The sequence below is a fragment of the Pantherophis guttatus genome, chromosome 1 (assembly GCF_059756535.1).
Source record: "Pantherophis guttatus breed Tessera chromosome 1, ASM5975653v1, whole genome shotgun sequence".
Lineage (NCBI taxonomy): Eukaryota > Metazoa > Chordata > Lepidosauria > Squamata > Colubridae > Pantherophis > Pantherophis guttatus.
Genome location: NC_142063.1, coordinates 118531315 through 118546758, shown reverse-complemented (window position 1 = coordinate 118546758; position 15444 = coordinate 118531315). Strand labels below are relative to the sequence as shown.

The following is a 15444-nucleotide window of genomic DNA, read 5'->3' as shown; positions in this document are numbered from 1 at the left end:
TTGATAGGACATCCTCTATCCTTTCAGGAATTGCACAAGATGCTGTAATTTTCTGAATTTGCACTTAGGAGCCACATAAACATTTTTTTTGTAATCAAAGTTTAAGGCCAAAGTATCTGTCTTTATTATCTTCATAAAGGACCACCACTATGGACAGTGGGAGAGTGTGTTTGGATAGGTGTGTCTGAATTGTATTTTCAGTCTGTTATTTTCTGAGCCATAACAGGGCCCTAGGGCTTCATGCAGATTAAAGGGAAAAGGAAGCATTATTAAATATTAAATAGTCATTTGACAGTAGATACTTTTCCACATTTAAATCAAAGATCAAGAAAATTCATGTAACTCATCTCTAGAAGATATCAGCTGACAGCAATTCCTCCCCTCATAAAAATTTCACTGTAAATAGCTCTCTCTAAGCAGTTTACAGATATCAGCATATTGCCTCCAACAATCTGGGTCCTCATTTCACTGACCTCGGAAGGATGCAAGGCTGAGTCAACCTTAAACCAGTGAGATTCGAACTGCCTAACTGCTGGCAATCGGTAGTCAGCAGAATTAGCCTGCAATACTGCATTTTAACCACTGTGCCACCACGACTCTTAGAAATCCCAGTTTTTTAATCCTATCATTTTCATATGTTTATATTATCTACATAGATTATATTAGAATAGTGGTTTCTTTTGTTTTTGGTTTCTAATACTTTTTCTCATAACTTTCTCACCTCCTCATTCAATGATTTTCCTCTTAATATACAGAACATTTTGTTCATTTTACTGTGCATGGAACTGTAGCACTTAATGGCTGATGGAACCAAGAGTTAAAGAGACTAATTTTAATGCACATTTAAATAGGAGACTTATTTTAACAAACATTTATTTTAAATGAAGTAGGAAGGCCTAAATATTTTGTCCAGGAGACTCCAGGTTTCAATATGGGATTGTTCCTAAGGTTTTTCATTTTACTTTATAGCAAATAGGAGTTTATTTGCTTTTAGAAAAAAGAATAAATAATTCTCTTCTTCATAGTAACTGTTACTAAATGTGCAACTCTTTTAAGAAGGCACTTTCTTCCCTCTGAAAAATAGAACATAAGATACTTGGAAACTACTTTGGATTTTGTGCTTGCGAAGTTGAGATGGAAAAAAATGAAACTTTGAATTGGGATTTTGCCGATTAGATAAGACAGCACATATTAAGAATGTAAAATTAAAAAGTTGAGACTTCAATGATGTTATTCACTAAAAATAGTTATTCACTATTGCACTAAAAAGAGTCAGAAGTCAATGATTTCCTTTCCCCCTTTACTCTGCACTTATCTACTGTATCTCCCCCTTTCATTATCCCACTATTTTCATTTGTATTTATACTTTGATAAGACCCTTTGGTAAATTGGTAAAGCGGCCGCCACATTTTCCAGACTTACAAAGAGAGTATGGCTTTATAACAAGCTGACAGAACATACAAAGATCCCCGTCTATAGAGCCTGAGTCCTGAGCACACTCTTGTACTGCAGTGAGTCGTGGACCCTTTACGCACAGCAGGAGAGAAAGTTGAACTCCTTTCATATGCGCTGTCTCCAACAAATTCTTGGCATCACCTGGCAGGACAAAGTTCCAAATAGCGCAATCTTGGAACATTCTGGAATTTCTAGCATGTATTGTATGCACTATTGAAACAGCGACGTCTACGCTGGCTGGGGCATGTCGTGAGAATGGCTGATGGTTGGATTCCAAAAGATCTCCTGTATGGAGAATTAGTATAGGGAAAGTGCCTCAGAGGGAGACCACAGCTGCGATATAAGGATATCTGCAAGAGGGACCTAAAGGCCCTGGGAATGGACATTAACAACTGGGAAACCTTGACCTCCGATCGTTCAGCTTGGAGGCTAAAGACGCAGCATGGCTTTCTCCAATTTGAAGAGACACTTGTTCGTCAGGCTGAGGCAAAGAGGCAATCCCAGAACCATCGAAATCTGGGGACTGGGCAGGGGACAGAATGTATCTGCCCTCAGGATGGAAGGGATTGCCACTCTCGAATTGGCCTTTTTAGTCACACTAGATGCTGTTTTAGGACCTCTTTCCAGAGCACGATATCATAGTCTCTTGAGACTGAAGGATGCCCATGCCAATTATTTAAAAAATAGAACACACGGGCATTCACTTCATTATAGTTCAGATGGATGACTCTTCTACTAGCAGCCATCCTCTTTTGTTCATGGGAATAAATTTTAGGGAAGCCATGAGGCAAATGCTACTTCAGACTAGGGAGGCCACAAGGCAAATGCTACTTCATGTTGGGTTAGGCTGCCAAGCTAACTGAAATAATCAAATGCGGTGATAAAAACAGAAGTACTTTTCCTCTTCCTAGCATTGGGATATTCAATGGGTGTCAAACTGGCGGCCTGCGGGCCGGATGCATCATGCATAGGCCATGCCCACCCCAGCTCCGTGAAGGGAAAAACCATCGCAATGCATCACATGACAGTAACACGACGCCGCCAGTTTGACACCTGTGGGATATTGTCATCCAGCAACTCTGTTTCAATAAGTCAATTCTCACTAGGGAAGAACCAACATCAAGAGCCCCGACCTTGGGGCTCTGATTGACTAAGGCAACATTTTGTTGAAAAATGCCTTCTGGAACATCATTCCACACGCCCTCCCAATAAATTTGGCTATGTCGAAAAGAGCTTTGAAAACCTGGCTGTTTTCCCAGATTGTGGGTTAAAATGGGTTAGTTAATCCTCTGTGTCTGATAATTTCTTTTCATAGTTGTCTTTCTCTAGGATTTGGAGTTTTTAATTTATCTTTCATGATTGTTTTTGCTGTTTGCTGTTTGAGTCATTGTAGAGTTGGACAGCCTTATAAATTTCTATCAAAGAAAAACAAAAACAAAGCCATGCTCCCTCTGTTGTTCTCCAAGCAAAGATAATCCATCAGGTTTAAAAAGGCAGAGTCATAGCTCACAGCTCAGTCTTGAAGTCAGCGTGAAGTAGGCTGAGATAATTAGATTTCTCCAGAACTGGAGGAAGCCCTACTGATTTCAGTGGGACATAATTCTTGTAATTAAATTAAAGTTGAATGAAACAACAGCAATATGGGCCTTAATACATTTTTCTTCTCACTTTCCCCTGCCTTGAGATCTATGGTTAGTTTATAATGTCCCATATGAAAAATACAAAGAGGTGACATCATAATCAGGTCAAACTTCCCATTGGTTCTTGTTGCTACTGCTGTTTTGCAAAAGAAAAGGAATTGGGTGATTGGCTATTGCTGAGTTCCTTTCCCTTTACCTTCTGATCAGTCAGCAACTGTGTGTGTGTGTGCAGGTGTGAGCTGACACCTGCAAGATCTCAGAACTGGGCCCAACATGCAGCCAGGACAGTTGTTTCCTCTACAATAAGGTACCCAACTGCTTTGGGTTTTGATAGGTGGACAGCAAATGTGAAACTAGTCCATAAGAGAAAAAGGCAACCCAGTGGCAGGCCTGTATAGAGAATTTTACATGTACTCAGCTGTGTGGATTTTTACTTTTCTCAAAGTGAAAGTAATCGTGGGAAATTTCATTTTCCTCAAAGTGCTCAATCCTCTTCCTGAGATTAACAGAGTTGTAAGGGACTTTGCAGGTCATCTAGTCCAACCCAAGCAGGAGACCCTACATCTACCTAGGATCAAACTCCCAACCTCCTGATTGTGAGGCAAGAGCTCCACCTCTAGGCCACAGCAGCTTACAGAGACTAGTGGAAAAGCCCCCTGTAATTGAGATCCAGACTGACAGTTCTTTCTAGACGACTTTATAGAACATTGTATTAAGTAGGGCTAGGTACCTTTACAATATATATTGTTAAATGAAATAAATGAATAAATATTAGTACGGCAGACTTGAAAAAGAAACCGATAACCCGAATTCTCCTTTTCTTGAAGACGTGTTACTTAGCATGATAAAGGTTATCTTTGGTTTGTTTTATTGCGGCTTAGATTATATATTCAGATAGTATGATTCATTGTATTGTGTGACCCCAGAGAAATCAATTTAGAAGCCAAGTTTAAATATGTTGTGCGGATTCAGCTCCTGTGTGACTGTGGAGATTAACCAATAAAAATCTAATATGCTTTGTCCAACTGTTGATTATCCCCTTTTTCTCAGCCACACAAAAACATGAAAATCTGAAGCAGCAAATTCAATTAGGCACTATTCTTATCTGAAATTAGTAGCGTCAAAATGGGCAAAAGGACCAACTAGAACTGAACTGCTGATAGGTACAAGAGAATGAAGGATGTTAAACGTTAATGGATTTTTTTAAAAAAACGTTTAATGTCCTGATAAAGACTCACAGAAAGGGTGGAGAGTGAAATGGTAGATGATCCAGTTCATGCCGGAAGTGGAAGCACCTCTGTACATGTGGATGGGGATCTTTGTTTTCTTCAAATGTATCTTAATTTTTTTCCTCAGTCTTCCCTTAGTATCTAAGAGATTATCTCTAGGAAAGGTGTGGTATCGGCAGTTTTGTAATCACCTTTGCCCTATCTGAAGACCTTCTGTCTTTCTATCTGATACAAAAATACTAACATGAATCAATAGGGAACATGTAGGTTCATTCTCCCCGCCCCCCATGTCTTTGGAGAAGCTAATATATATTTGAGTAGCATGACACTTTCTTCTCTGTGTTGTAGGATCAACTATCCAACCATTTGCGTCTCCATATGGGCCTGCCCAACCTGGTGAATGGCCATGACCACCTGTAACTTCAGTTGAAAACTCAAAGATTTTGGTTGACTATCTAGAGACCTTCTAATACATATCTGTTTGACTGTGTTTACATCCTCACCGGTTCTGCAGAAAACATCTCTTCAACATGGTGGAGTACTATGAAGCCCTGGGACTTCCCAAGACTGCTTCCTTAGATGATATTAAAAAAGCGTAAGTACTTTTGATTTACTCAAAAATTGATTTCATCAATAACCTCTGTTGTTACCTTATTTCTAAGAGGATGTTATCCTCCAGCCAATCAGCTAATGTAGCAGTGGTGGGTTTCAATTTTTTTTATTACCGGTTCTGTGGGCGTGGCTTGGTAGGCGTGGTGTGGCTTGGTGGGCACGGCTTGGTGGGGAAAGATACTGTAAAATCTCCATTCCCATCCCACTCCAGGGGAAAGGTTACTACAAAATCCCCATTTCCTCCCAATCAACTGGGATTTGGGAGGCAGAGAATAGATGGGGGCGGAGCCAGTCAGAATTTTTACTACTGGTTCTTCGAACTACTCAACATTTCCGCTATTGGTACTCCAGAACTGTTCAGAACCTGCTGAAACCCACCTCTGTAATGCAGGCACTTTGAGAAGCAAGAAATTCACTTTTAGTGAACCTCTTCTTGTAACAGATGTTTCACTATTTAAGGCAAGAAGAGGTAGGTGGGCTTTAACACTGTAGAGTTTAATCACTTTTTAAAAAATATTTCAGAGAACAGATATATATTTTAAGAACACTGTAGCAAGTCCAGGAATCCTATTAATCATACTAATCATCTTAAAAAATTTGATCCACTAAAAATATGTCCTAGTTTGTCAGATGGCAGATTTGGAGCATTAATAGGCATTAAAAAAAAAGTCCTCTAAACAAATACAATACACATACCCATTCAGTTAACATTATCTTAATTGTATAATAGCCCTTGTGTGTAGGGTAAAAGGGAAGAAAGGCAATACTTCTGGGTTTTGTAAAGCTAATTTCAGATATTTTGGTGCCATAAGCAAAGTATGAGATGAACTTTCCTTCCATTGGAGTCAATAAGATAGCAGGTAGAATTTTACTTGTAGGTAAAATTGGTATTAGGGGAGCATCTTCCATCACATCCAAGAGCAGCTGGCTGGAGAATTCTGGGAGTTGAAGTCCACAAGTCTTAAAGCTGCCAAGTTTGAAGACCTCTGTTCTAAAGGATGGCCAACAAGCCCACAAAGAAGGCTTGGATTTTGTTATGTCACCCACTATTAGCAACTTCACTCTGAAGCAGTTCGTAATTGTGCCCTGTACAGGTAGTCCTTGATTTACGACCATTCCAAGTTACAATGGGTGCTCAAAAACATGATTTACAATTGGTCCTGACACGTACAACAATTGAATTGTCCCAAGGTCATTCTGATTAACTTAATAATCATGGCAAAAAAAAAAAGATGGCAAAATCAGACAGGACTTAACAACCGCATTGCTTAGTCACAGATGTTTACAACCCAATTGTGTCGTAAGTCAAGGACTACCTGTAGAGGCCACCCTTAATTTGCCATACTATCATTGTTTCACCAGAAGAGCTTGCAAGTCTATGCAGGAGATCTTCTTTCCTCCTTTTACTTCTGCTGCAGATATATTTAAGGCCCGAAGTGTGTAGAGATGTTGCTACCTGATTATAATAAAATGCTTGCAAATTAGCCTGCTGCAAATTTCAAAATTATCTTTGTAACATCTGATAATGCATTTGCTTAATGCATTGTAATAGTACTCAACATTCTCCTCTAACCATATGCCAGACTCTAAACCACTGGAGGGAGATCGCTTCAAACAGTCCGAAGTGAGTCTGCCAACTTGACTGCTCCTCAACTAGTAGGGTCAGACTAGGGCAGAGGTTGTTGAAGCCTACTTAAAAAAAATAGGAAAAAAAATCCTGTGGAGCAGTAGTAATCTGTTCCCTTCTTTGTCCCAAAAATGAGGTGACAGAATTGCACAAATCCTTTGTACTTAAGAACTGCTGTCCACTTTATCAACTTTGTGATTTATTCTCTCTCCCCCCCACTCTCTTTATGTGTGTGTGTGTGTGTTTTGTACAGTGGGTTTCAAAAATTTTTACTACCGGTTCTGTGGGTGTGGCTTGGTGGGCATGGTGTGGCTTGGTGGGTGTGGTTTGGTGGGCGTGGCAGTGGAAGAATACTGTAAAATCTCCATTCCCTCCTCATTCCAGGGGAAGGATATTACAAAATCCCCATTTCCTCCCGATCAGCTGGGACTTGGGAGGCAGAGAATAGATGGGGGCGGCGCCAGTCAGAGGTGGTATTTACTGGTTCTCCGAACTACTCAAAATTTCCGCTACCGCGGATGCTAATTTTGTATCTGTATCTCTGTGTGCATGAACATTAAAGGTACAGGAAGAAAGCTCTCAAGTGGCACCCAGATAAAAATCCAGAAAACAAACAATTTGCAGAACAGAGATTCAAGGAGATTGCAGAAGCCTATGAAGTACTTTCAGATAGTAAGTATTCAAGCTCTCTTTTCATGACTGAAAAAGTGCCTCTTATTGCCTCTTGTATATTTGTCTCCTTTCCCCTACCCACAAAATACCCCAATGTTTGGCATGTTATTACTGCTCAACCAAATTCATTTAGTGCCTTTAATGTATTTGTCTAAACAATGAAGGGGGGGCATTGTGACATATTGTCATAGTTAGTTGTAAGTAGGTGCATCAAGACTTTCTTGTAATACTAGTGCCTTGAATCCTTAAAGAAGGGTTCATTTTCTCCCACTGAAATCTGGAAGATAAACTCAGTCAGCATCAGCAGTGGGAGGTACAATTTGATATTTGTTGCACAGACTTGAGGTTCTTAAACATAGTTGTTAAGATTTCTTTAAAAAGTTCCTGATCAAGAGACAAACCTCTAGTAATAGAAAAATGGTGAAATTTGGCTGTAAAACTCTTATATGCACAAAGATAGATAATACCCACAATGGAAGAATGAATGGAAAAGGTGATGGAGTTAGTGGAGATGGCAAAATTGATTGTTTTAATTAAAGAAAATAATTTATTTTTTTTCTACTTGCAAATTGCTTCTGGACTTTCTGCTCAAAACAGAACAAAATGAAATGTTGATTTTAGGTTTGGATAATTAGAATGATTTCATAATTACAGAAATAGCTTGAAATGTTATGAAATGTAAAGTAAAATATTGAGGTTGTATTCTTTTTGCAGTCTACTGCACCAAAGATAGTCATTATTTTTCTCTCTCTTATTTTTCTAACTTTACCTTACAATGAAACTTCATAAAAAATATTTTAAAAATTGTGAATGTTGTTCTCCCTTTCTCCCTCATGTACCCCCATCAAGTTCTTGTGAAACCTTTTGTGGGACACAGTTTGAAATGCCCTTTTTTCATCTTAGATCTTATCCCTGTTTCTCCTTAGTACTCCTTACACAAGACCTTAATGCATAGGATCATATGGCCTTTCTGTCTCTCCTACCTGGAATTTAAGCAGCAACATTTTCAGATTCTTTCTTGGATTCCATCCATTTGGCACATTGGTCTCTACCTTCTGTATATGTGGGAAGCCAATGGTAGCTAATCCTATCATTTATTCTACATCTTTCAATACTTCTTCATTTCATAGAAGCTGGTGCCATTTACCCACATTCTGGAAGGTCATTCATTCAACTGATCCCTACACTGAATTCCATTTGATCAGATTCCTTATTTTTCCTTAAGATTAAAGTCTCTGAGCTCAGCATGCAGGTGGCAGTTGCATTCTTTGTAACAAAGGCAGTCTGTTCAATGTGTCATTGCCCTGCACATTCATTCTTGTGTGCTTTACTTACCTTGGTTCTTATGATACTTATCAATTCTCAAGTTTAGCTGAGGATGGTGGAATTCTGACAGAAAGTCCAGAATGCAGCCAGGTCTTTCTGCCTTCATTTATTATTCCACATAAGTAAGTATGGTGACTAGATGAGACTGTGAAACAAAGCAAGCCAACAAAAAACAGGGTTTCTGAAAACAGAGGGAGAGCTAGATAAGGTCCTACTTTTCAACATGCTTGCACAATGCTAAGCGTGGAGCAAGAATCAAGCTAGGATTGTTTGTAAACCACAGTCAATGTTCTATAAACCCAGTTCAGCAATCTAGCTTAGTGTATATGTTAACCAAGCCTTCTTTCTTACAGAGAACAAACGTGATGTCTATGACCTCTATGGTAAGGATGGACTCATGGGAAGAGGTACGTGACATTGCAAAGAAAGCAAATGCAGTCAGAATTCTAGAAGACAACACAACTGGAGATGCATTTCTTTCTCAATCTTAGGAGTGCCCAGGAGACATAAACTTGAGAAGGGCACGGAAGTAATGATTTTAAGGGCAGACATCTGTTAGAGATGTAAAGGATCCACAGTCCAAAGGGGGGGGGCACACCACAAAGCACCAACTGTGAACTCCATGGCGTTTCAATTTTGCAGACAGAAATATTGCTTTTTTTTTTTAGTGTTGGAGTATACCATTAGCGGGTTTCAATTTTCTTTGCTACCGGTTCATTATTGGGAGCGCGCAGGTGTGCTCCCTCGTTTTGCGAGCGCCTGGTGCTTCTGCGCATGCGCAGAGCGTTTTTGATGACGTCTGGGTGGGTGGGCAGAGTCTCTCACCACCGCTGCTACCGTTTCGCCCGAACCGGGGCGAACCGGTAGCAACCCACCACTGGAATACACTGCAACTGAATCAGAAATAAACAACTTAAACTGCCAGAGTTATCCAACATAGAAGTCTGGAGTTGATTCTGGAGTGATATGATATGAAAAGCTTGTGCAGAAATGCCCTTTAAAAAGAGTTTCAAGAGACAGATACTCTAGCATGGCACTGTGATTTCATCTGACCTGGGTCAATTATTAATATTCAGAACTTGGGTTTTAAAAAAGAGAGCTTCCCCTGCCTTGTGTTCCCTATCGATCACTTCTTATAGTCTAGAGATCTTTTTTTTTAAATACAACTTTATTAAATTTCAAGAAAATGTAAATTACAAAATAACTACAAAAAAGAGAAGGAAGTTCAATGGGGGAAAAGGTTAAAAAGTGGGGGGAGGAGAGAGGGGAAGGGGAAATGCCTCCAATGTTCCTCAGAAATATTTAACCAGGTAATCTCTTGTTTTAAGTTAAACATAACATAACTAATATCTCTAAATTTAATTATTCTGAATATCTTTTCTGGGATGGAACATGTTTCAAACATGTTTCGGAATGTGTACCTCAAACTCACATGACCCAGCAATTCTCTGCTGTTCATTAAAACAGGGCATCTTTTACTTGAGCCACCGAGACTTTGAGCATAATCATCCTTTTCTTCCAGGTTTGTGTGGAAAAAGTAAGATGGCTTTAATGAACAGCAAAGAAGCACTCTGGAGCAGGGGTCTCCAACCTTGGCAACTTTCAGACTTGTGGACTTCAACTCCCAGATGAAGTCCACAAGTCTGAAAGTTGCCAAGGTTGGAGACCCCTGCTCTGGAGCACTTCTGAATCAGTGGTGGGATTCAATTTTTTTTACTACTGGTTCTGTGGGCGTGGCTTGGTGGGCGTGGCATGGCTTGGTGGGCAAGGCTTGGTGGCAGGGGAAGGATACTATAAAATCTCCATTCCAACCCCACTCCACGGGAAGAATACTGCAAAATTTCCATTCCCTCCCCAATCCAGGGGAAGGTTACTACAAAATCCCCATTTCCTCCCGATCAGCTGGGACTCAGGAGGCAGAGAATAGATGGGGGCAGGGCTAATCAGAGATGGTATTTACCGGTTCTCCGAACTACTCAAAATTTCCGCTACCAGTTCTCCAGAACTGGTCAGAACCTGCTGAATATCACCTCTGTTCTGAATTATTTTTGAAGTGTGCACAGCCCTGATCTTTTCCATTCTTTAACATCTTTCAGGTAGGCCAGGAGGATCTGCTGGGAGCAATATTAGTTCTGAATATATGTTCCATTTCCGCAGTGCCCATGATGTCTTTCGGGAATTTTTTGGGGGAAGGGATCCTTTTTTTGGTAAGTACTAATCCTGTTTAGTATTCAGAGAAACTCAAAGCCATCTTACCTATTTGTACTAATTCATATACAGATAGTTCTTGACTTACAACCACAAGTGAGCCAAAAATTTCTGACAAGACAGTTGTTAAGTGATTTCTGCCCCATTTTATGTCCTTTCTTGCTACGGTTGTTAAGTCAATCACTGTAGTTGTTAAGTTAGTAACATGGTTGTTAACTGAATCTGGCTTCCCCATTGACTTTGCTTGTTAGAAGGTTGCAAAAGGTGATCACGTGACTCTAGAACACTGCAACCGTCATAAATATGGGTCAATCGCCAAATATCTGCATTTTGATCACATGACCATGGGGATCAGGGGTGAAATGTAAAATTTGTTACTACCGGTTCTGTGGGCGTGGCTTGGTGGTGGTGGGTAATGTGACTGGGAGGGCGTGGCCAACTTTTTTTTTTTTAACTTTTCAAAGCATTTTTTCTAATGCTTTGAAAAGCCTCTGCTGATCAGGCAACTCAGCTGGGATTGTCAGAGACTTTTCAAATCATTTTTTTACCACCCCTTCTGGCCAAGAGGTTGCAGAAAAAAATGCATTGAAAAGCCTCTGACGATCCCAGCTGAGCCACACGATCATCAGAGGCTTTTTTTTTTGTTTACTTTTAAAAGCATTTTTTCAACAACCTCTTCCGACGAAAAAATGCTTTTAAAAGTAAAAAAAAAAAAGCCTCTGATGATCGTGCGGCTCAGCTGGGCATGGGGGGGGGCGCAGGGATTTTTGCTACCAGTTCTCCGAACCACCCGCTGCCATCGCTACCGGATTGGGTGATCCGGTCCGAACCGGGAGCATTTCACCCCTGATGGGGATCCTGCATAAGTCATAAGTTTGAAAAATGGCCACAAGTCACTTTTTTCAGTAACTTTGAAAACGTCGTAACTTTGAATGGTTACTAAATGAATTGTGGTAAATTGAGGACTACTTGTAATCTGCCTGTCCCATAATATGCCAGAAACAAGAATGTGCTGCAATTTAGATCCATTTAGAAAATGGAAAAAGTATCTTGGAATTGGCACGGGAACTCTTATTATTGTTGGTAATAATTCTTTTTTTTAAAAAACCCAATGTCTTTCTTATGTTTCTGGGGTGCCTGTGCAGTCCCAAGAAAAGATGGATTTAGTGGATTGGATTTCTTCAAAGAAATAAAGGACCAAGGCACAACAAACTGAATTGGAATTGCCAAAACATCCAGGGGTCAAATCAACCACTATGTTAGTTGAAGGGCGATGACAAATCCCCATTGAATATGTTGATGTATATTTCTGCTGCTTGCTGCTGTACTGTGGATCAGCCCTATTCCAATGAGCAGTTGGTTTTAGAGACTGATATAAGCATTTATTTATTTAACCAATATTTTTTTCACTAAGCCACAATTGGCTGAGTTGACATGTAACAATAAGTGTCAGATTCCAGTTAATAAAACATGGTATAAAGCCCAAACAACCAACTACATTATGGCTTTCATAGTATATCAACCCAGCTCCTAACTGCTTAGTATGGCAGACCATATCACATGGAAGCCTATCTCTATATAAAACAGCTAGAACCTCTGATCCATCACATTTTTATTGCTATAAAGTACATCAGTAGGCTTTTCTGCCTGAGATGCTAAATAATTTGGTCCTTCCTTCCTTCCTTCCTTCCTTCTTTCCTTCCCTCCCTTGCTCCTTCCTTCCTTCCTTTCTCTCTTTCTCTTTTTTTATGTCAAATATCCAAGACCTAAATTTGCTAATTTATTTTTTAGGAGATCCTATGGCTTTCACTAGCTGCGTTGGAGGAAAAGGATTCAGTTTTTATTCTTCCTCAACTAACTTCTTCAATGGCAAACAAATCACTACCAAAAGGTGAGGAAGGGATTATTCCAAGAACTAACCAGTAGCTCCAAATGCGCCATAACTATTCCTTTTCCCCAAATAGCTTTCAGTAGTACACAGTGGTTATAAGCAATTTGATCATGTGACCAGAGGGCCTGGTAAAAACCATTTCCCCCAAACTTTCTGTCATGGCTACCACAGCTCAGCAGACTTCGGGTGCAGCAGGAAAAATCCCCCACTCCACTTGTTTTCTGATTTTGCTTATGATCGTTTTGTTCAAAGTGAAAGCATCTACCTTTCTCAAAAACGAAGTGTTATTTACAACCTCTTAAATAAAAGCTAGAACAGAGAATCTGATTTTCATCTCTGAAAAAGTATTATTTATTTCCCAGAATTATTAAGGACGGACAGGAGCGAGTGGAAGTTGAAGAAAATGGACAACTTAAATCTGTTGTTGTTAATGGTAAGAAACTGAAACATAGAATCTTGCTTTGATCCAGCAGGAATTATAAAAGGAGCTGTATTCTAGCCCAAACAGTTTGAAAATTTCATGCAGTTTGGAGAAGAGCTGCTGCTGCTTTGAGTGAATTGAGTTATTTCAGATACAGTATTGAAATTCTGCTTCTACTAATTAAATTAAATTCTACATATCAACACTAAAAAATGTTCCCACATATTTACTGCTTGCACACTGTCCAACATTTAGGAAATGGAGGATATTGCATTCCATGAAACTGTACCATTGATCCACTTAGCTCATTTTTGAGTTAATTCGCAGCAGATTGCCAAGATTTTAGGCTTAGACCTGGAGAGGTTGAAGGTTGAAGCTGATGTGCTTTCATTGAGCTATGTTCTATTCCCATATGGACAAACATCTCATATATTGTTTCCATTTAGTGTATAAGAAATACATTATCTTAAAGACATGAGTGTAATACATATGAATGGGCAAAAAAAAGAGTTCTGACACAGAAAATCCAAGATGCGGGATTGGCCCAGTGGAAAATACTCCAAAGTGTTTTAGCGCAAAGATTCTTTAATTGAGCTGTTTGGGTTTTTCATATGCTTGGAATAAATATTCATAAATGTATACCTGAATCAGAGAAGATTTCTCCTAAAATAGTCGACTACAATGTTAAAAAAAAATTAAAGACTAATTTTTCTGGGAATTGCCAAGTTAAAAAAAGAACAATAATCCCATGATTAAAGATAAATATATCTAAATTATTGCTAAAATCAGTAATGGTGGCCATAACAGAACAACAAAGTTGGAAGAGACCTTGGAGGTCTTCTAATCCAACCCTCTGCTTAGGCAGGAAACCCTATACTATTTCAGACAAATGGTTATCCAATTTCTTCTTAAAAACTTCCAATGTTGGAACATTCACAACTTCTGGAGGCAAGTTGTTTCACTTATTAATTGTTCTAATTGTCAAGAGATTTCTCTTTAGTTATAGGTTGCCTCCCTCCTTGATTAGTTTCCATCCATTACTTTTTGTCCTGCCTTCAAGTGCTTTGGAAAATAGCTTGACTCCCTCTTTTTTGTGCCATAATAAACCACATGCTCTCTAATGCCATAAACCTGACTTGGGTGTGGGTTTGGTTCCTGGCATTCCTAGTAAAAATATGAGTTTTTGGAAAGAGTAAACTGTTTTACGCCAGGAGACTCAATTGTCTGACTCAGGGCAAAGCAAGTAACTGTGTTCCAATTGACATTTTTAAAAAATGGGGCATTTGTTTCTAGAGGAGGACATGATCTTGAATATTAACATCAGAACTCAATTCCTTTTTGCAGGTGTGCCAGCTGACAGAACACCTATGAGGGAAACTGGAGGGCATTTTATTCGTAGCAAGCCCACCAGGTACAGGTCCTTACCTCAGTTTACTTACGACGAATATGACTCTGATCCTAACCGTAAGGTTCTTAAGGTGAGGCGCATCTTCCCTATTAAAAATACAAACAACACAGTGGGAGGCGAATCTCCTGAAGAGGACAGTAATTCTCACACGGACAGTGAGTCTCACCAAGACGATGAGTTCCAGTCTGAGGATGATGAATCCCATATTGATGAATTCTAGCAGTAACCTGCATATAAATCAGATCTCATATGCTGGCGGTAAGTCAGGAGGAACATATTGTGCGCCTGATGTGAATACTATGAAGACCCAGATGAGAAGAATTAATCAACCAGTAGATACCACATGGACCCTAGGTGAAAATAGGCACCAGTGTACTGGGGGAGACTGGCTAGCAAGAAGATGGTCCTTAAAAGAGGGAGGGAAAGAAGAAGAAGAGGAGGAGGAGGAGGAGAATACTGAAGGATTAATGAAACCCTTAATCAGAGAAAAGAGTTCTTTGCCAAAAGGAACAGGATCACCCTCACATGTAACAAATCAACTCCACTATGGCTGATGAAGATTCTTGGGCAAAATCAAGTTCCTCTAAGTTTACTTAGCTACCAGTATAGGGAGAAATTATGGGATCCATTAGGAAGGAGACAAGCAAAGGGCAATGGGCTGTTTAATAAAGGTTGGGAACAGTGACTCTGTTTTTAGTATTCTTATTTAGTCCACGTTGGAAGAGATACCTATGTTTTTCAGAAGAAAAAAAGAATGTAATCATGATATTTGAGTGGGAAGCTTCTCATAATATGAATAATTATATCAATAAAGCTTGTAAGGTAAGTCTCTATATCAGGATCCCCAACCCTTGGGTTGTGGAGCAGCATCAAACTGCGGCTTGCCAGGAACCAGGTCAAAAATCGAGCGAAGCCCCATCTGCGCACATGTGGGATCCCTGCAGCTCATGAAATT

The 15444-nt window shown here is 39.6% G+C and overlaps 1 protein-coding gene across 1 annotated transcript; it reads left to right on the top strand.

The window, feature by feature from the left end:
• Positions 1 to 3313: 3313 nt before the first annotated feature.
• On the top strand, positions 3314 to 15174 carry LOC117675288 (dnaJ homolog subfamily B member 6-like). The gene is made up of 8 exons (XM_034433777.3): positions 3314 to 3402; positions 4673 to 4919; positions 7126 to 7235; positions 8915 to 8968; positions 10658 to 10768; positions 12561 to 12660; positions 13023 to 13093; positions 14426 to 15174. The coding sequence occupies exons 2-8, from the start codon at positions 4855 to 4857 to the stop codon at positions 14707 to 14709; spliced, it is 795 nt and encodes a 264-aa protein (XP_034289668.1). The 5' UTR covers positions 3314 to 3402; positions 4673 to 4854; the 3' UTR covers positions 14710 to 15174.
• Positions 15175 to 15444: the final 270 nt, after the last annotated feature.